This window comes from Lactuca virosa, chromosome 3, assembly GCF_052849685.1.
Source record: "Lactuca virosa cultivar CGN04683 chromosome 3, Lactuca_virosa_CGN04683_v6, whole genome shotgun sequence".
Classification (NCBI taxonomy): domain Eukaryota; kingdom Viridiplantae; phylum Streptophyta; class Magnoliopsida; order Asterales; family Asteraceae; genus Lactuca; species Lactuca virosa.
Window position 1 is genome coordinate 393800638 of NC_136428.1, and position 5058 is coordinate 393805695.

General features: G+C 40.8%; 1 protein-coding gene across 1 annotated transcript; it reads right to left on the reverse strand.

Moving 5' to 3' along the window:
- Window positions 1–1129: 1129 nt before the first annotated feature.
- On the reverse strand, window positions 1130–3082 carry LOC145163183 (uncharacterized). Its single transcript, XM_079082045.1, has 2 exons — window positions 2595–3082; window positions 1130–1280 (listed from the first exon to the last, which is right to left on the reverse strand). The coding sequence occupies exons 1-2, from the start codon at window positions 2950–2952 to the stop codon at window positions 1246–1248; spliced, it is 393 nt and encodes a 130-aa protein (XP_078938171.1). The 5' UTR covers window positions 2953–3082; the 3' UTR covers window positions 1130–1245.
- Between the last annotated feature and the right edge of the window lie 1976 nt (window positions 3083–5058).

Consider the following 5058-nt stretch of genomic DNA (forward strand, 5'->3'; position numbering starts at 1 on the left):
CTTTCTCTCTCAATTACTTCTCTTAACCCATCCCATTCCCTAGCACTTCCCAAGTGTTAGAGGGGAGTCCCCGAGCGCCAGAAGGCTCCGAGAATAAGGGCTTTCGGCTCAGAAGTTCCGCCCACACAGAGTCTGGTTCTTCGCTAAACCCCCTTGTAAGTGAGTTATGCTTACCCTTCTTTAAGTATAACTTATATTTAAGTTCATTATCGTTATTATGAACCTATAATCAATATATGTGCTAAGCATAAAATATAAAAAAGTGTTATTATAATACCTTTTAACTGCTCGTGGTACGGGGAATCTGGTTTGAAAGGCCGCATAAGGTTGTTGGATTTTATAACGTTCGTAGACCTTGACTTAATTAGTCGCAATAAATATTAGACTAAAACCTAACAATAATAATGCTAGGTTTCATCGAAGGAAAAGACGATTGTTAAAAGCGAAGCGTTGTCCGAATTTCGAGTCATCACTTTAACAACTGAGTGCATAGTTACTTTCATCTTACACATAGATATGAAGTATTTAATATAACTTATGTGTTATGTATGTATATTATCTATGTTCATGATATCTATGCTGGATGAAGAAAATATACATATTTTATTTGATTTAAACTGTATACGTATTTTATACCTATAATTATGATGGGTAAAGATGGGTAGATGAAAGATGAGATGAATGATGAGAGATGAAAGATGAGATGAATGATGAGAGATGAAAGATGATATATATGATGATGAGAGGTGAAAGATGATGAGGAGCCTTGACCCAAGCGATGGACCAGTCATCTAGTAGAGTATAGATGACAACCACAGACTATTCTAGACAGTCCAGTGGAACGCTAGCAGGCTCGCAACCTGTAGTTGTTGTGAACGATATGTTCACCAGATGTACTCTAAAAACCCCGACTACTATAGACTTAGTTCCTTACAAATAAACGTTGGCAGCTATGGATTTAGTGCCCTATAGATGAACATTGGCAGCTATGGACTTAATGCCTTACAAATAAACATTGGAAGCTATTGATTTAGTGCCCAATAGATGAACATTGGCAGCTATAGACTTAATGCCTAACACATATGTAACGACCCAAAAAGCAAGGGTAAAATTTTCATTTTTAGTTTAGTCAAAAGACAGATGTCATTTAATCCAAACATTCCAAAAACATTGCAAATTAAAAACATTTATCAGAGTTCATCCCAAAATCACATATGGCGGAAAACACAGGTGTGTGTGCTGCGATCAAGTCGGGCACTTCCTTTCCAAACCAATGATACCTGAAACCATAAACAAAACTGTAAGCACGAAGCTTAGTGAGTTTCCCCAAAATACCACATAGCATACAATCACATAATAACATCCACAAAATATCGTCCACAGAATATCATCAACTGTATATCATGTAACATACATATAGTTGCCATGGGCTCCCCGCATGGTCTTTACCAAGAATGCCATGGGCTCCCCCTATGGTGTTATATCCAAATGCCATGGGCTGTCCCATGGTCTTTTATGCAAGTATCATAGAGACCACTAGCATTTCACATAACAAGTAATGATTCGACATTGGTGCCTTCAACCCATGGATATAGTGAGAAGACTCACCTCACACTGCCGAATCATACAGACGAACCCCGACTGCTGGCTGATAGCTCTCCGAACTACCAATAATAAAACAACACCCAATTAACAATTGGGTTCCAATACATAACCATAAGTCCATACTTTGGGTAAAAATACCATTTTACCCCTAACCTAGATTGGTCCAATACCAAGGCCCAAACTCACACTCTGAATGCCCAAAAGCCAAATAATCAACCAAGGCCCAATTATGGCCTAATTTTCCAAATTGGGCCCAAACCCCTTACATGAGCCTTACCCTAAACTCCATCCAAATATCCTGGATGGCCCAACAAGAACCCAAACACCTAAGCCCAAAAGAAGGCCCAACTTGAAGCCCAAACATAATTAGGGTTTTCACGTAAAATGACGATTAGGGTTAATTAAGACCACTTAGCCCATTAAGGAGTTAATCCATTAAGTCTATCACCCTACTAGGTCAACCACACAATGTGGTCGGGCTTAAATCATAATTCCAATTCAAAGATCCAAAATGCTGGTCCCGACAATTCCAAAACTAACATCTCCAAAATTAGGGTTTTCTAAACCCTAACTAGGGTTTCCAACCCAATCGCAAGCCAATTAGTCCAATGATTAATTTTTAGGTTAATTAATGTTAAATAAGTCGGGCACCATCCACTACCACCTCGGGCAGTGGTGGTCAACGACGGTTCATGGCGGCAGCCACCACCTCACGGCGGTGGTGGTGGTTTTCCTTCAATTCTTCCGCCAAGAAATGCTTGAACAATCTCATTCCATTAAACACACACACATGAACACCATAATATACACACACAACCACTACCACAAGACGGGTGGTGGTGGCAGAGAGGTGGTACAAGGTGGCAGCCACCATGGTTGGTCGCCATGGTGGTTCCCTAGCAGTTTCCAGCCAACAGAAAACACGTACATACACAATTAGCAACAGTAGCACTAGACTACACATGCTAAAAACGGACGTAACCACCCACCTGGCGGCGCGCAGCGGTCGGAGGACGACAACGGGTGGAACAACCGCTGGAGCGGTGACAATGAGCGTAAAAAGGCGACGACAAAACGAAGAGGATGGAAGGAAGCAGCTTGCGCCGCTACCGGAGGGGACGACGACGGCCAAATACGCACTCCACCTTTGTTAACATCAGTGGCGGCGGCGCCGAATGAAACGACATCCTCACATTGGTCTTCGTCCTTAGCCAAAACAGAAACGGAGACAGCGGAGACAACCCAGTGGTTCCCGGCTTCGACAGTGATGGTGGCGTCTAGAAGGTCACAAGCGGCGGCAACCACGAAGTCAACTGCTCCTCCGATCTCTAACTGGTGCAACATCATTCCCGGTTTTCCATCGGTCTTCGTTATCGCCGACAACAAGAGCCGCCAGTGGACGTTCGGTGGTGCTAGGTGGTCGGAGTTGATAGCGGCGGCTGGAGGTAGGGGAAATAAGGTGGCGGCTGCATGAAGGTTTTAGGGTTAGGGTTATGAGGGGTAAGGGTGACGGGTTATAAACCCCCGTCCAAATTCAAACCTTTACTCATATTAACACTTTCAGCCCCTCCCTCTCTTTTTCTGTCAAATTAAATCCAGATTTAACTAAATAGCCCCCAGCTTTCAAATTCCATTACAATTCAAGTCCACAAGTTACAAATTTCACCCCAATATTCACAAATATAACTTTTAACTCTCCAATGCATACACCCCGCTAATTAATACGACTTAGGGCTGAAATAAAATATAAGAATTGCATCCCGAAGTCTTATTAATTATTTAATTACTTATTTTGCTTTAAACGGAATGTTACAAGATAACATCGACAGCCATGGACTTAGTGCCTATTATATAAACCCTGGCAGCGATGGACTTCGTGCCTATTCCTTAGGACAATCTCGAGGTTTAAATATTGACGAATAGATGATCCTTAGGCAAGGGCGAAGCTTTATAGGGGCAAGGGGGGTTGTGCCCCCCCCCCTGATTTTTTTGTTAGAAATAGCCCCTCTACTTTAATTTTATACATATTAGGCCCAAAAATATAAAATTTTGGCCATGCCCCCCCCCCCCTGTTCACCGATTTTTATACATATTATATTCCCCCCCCCCCCCAAATCAAATGTTGAAGCTCCGCCCCTATTCTTAGGGAAGATACTTAAGAATAAAGAAGATAATGGGGATGGGTAATTAGGTTAATTGTTTGATGATGAAACATAATAACTTTATTATTGTGGGTTGAAAACCCTATGTACTCACCAAGTTTCCCAACCTGACCCACTCAGTTTTTTTGTATCACAGGTATCGATACGAAGACATATTACACTGAGAAATTAAAGGAGATGTAAATCATTAGTGTAAATGAATGTAAGGTCTGTTTATGCTTATATTCCGGTATTGACAATGACATCCCAAAGTTTTAATATAAACAAAATACATTTCTTCGGAAATGCTTTGATAATATCTTTATCATGTTTTCTGGGAACAAATTCCGCAATATTATTCTTTAAAATGGATACTCTGATTTTTAAATAAGCATAAATAAAATTTTTAAAATGACCTTAAATTTGCGGATGTCACAGTTGGTATCAGAGCATTAGTTTAAGCGAACTAGGAATAAGGATTTATTTCTAGACTTAAACTTAGAATGCTAAGCGATGATTATGAGATGAGTGTCTGTCATATTTAGGATGTATGCCTGAATAGACACGAGCACTAGCTTAATTAGGGAAGATGCCTAAAATGTTTTATGTGCTAAATGATTTGTGATGCTTTATGATGCCATTATTTGATCGGATCTATGGTCTATTGTCGACCGGATCTGGAAACTTTATATGTTCAAATTTTTAAATATTTAAATACGGTATTAGAACTGGCATATAAATTTTTGAAATGATAAGGAGATTTATACGTCTATCGTGAATAAAGCTTTCCCTATCTAAATTCTCGTCACAACACACCGAACGTCTGATTTGGTGTATAGATCAACATGGTGAGAACTCGAAGCTGATTAGAAAGAGGTAACCCGCAGCCTGAGCCACAAGTGATTGAGTGTGCACCAGAAGTAGCAGCTGCACCCGAGCCAATCACGATGGTAGGAGTACAGGGAATGATGCAGATGATGTTGAATCGTCAGATGGAAGAGACAATGCATTTACTTCAACAAAATAAGGACGAACCTACTATGCCAGTACGCCAGGCACCTACTCTTGAGGCAGCCATCTGGGTTGAAGTTGGCGAGAAGAGGAAATTTAAGGTCCAACAAGAACAACATGTTCTCAAAGTCTAGAGGAGGAGGAGGTAAAGAATAATGGTGTGAGAAGGGCAAAAAGAAACACTCTGGAAAATATGGCAGGAAGGTGACTTGTTTCAAGTGTGGGAAAACTAGGCATTACGCCAATAAGTGTACATTTAACAAGAGGTGTGTTACAGATGTAAGCAAGAAGGGAGAATTTC

What these genes read in the sequence shown, in the direction of transcription:
- LOC145163183 (XM_079082045.1), bottom strand. Translation starts at nt 2,952, where the DNA reads ATGATGTTGCACCAGTTAGAGATCGGAGGAGCAGTTGACTTCGTGGTT. An exon ending in CGACCGCTGCGCGCCGCCAG is followed by an intron (nt 1,281 to 2,594) that starts GTGGGTGGTTAC and finishes TTATGGTTTCAG; the next exon opens with GTATCATTGGTTTGGAAAGG.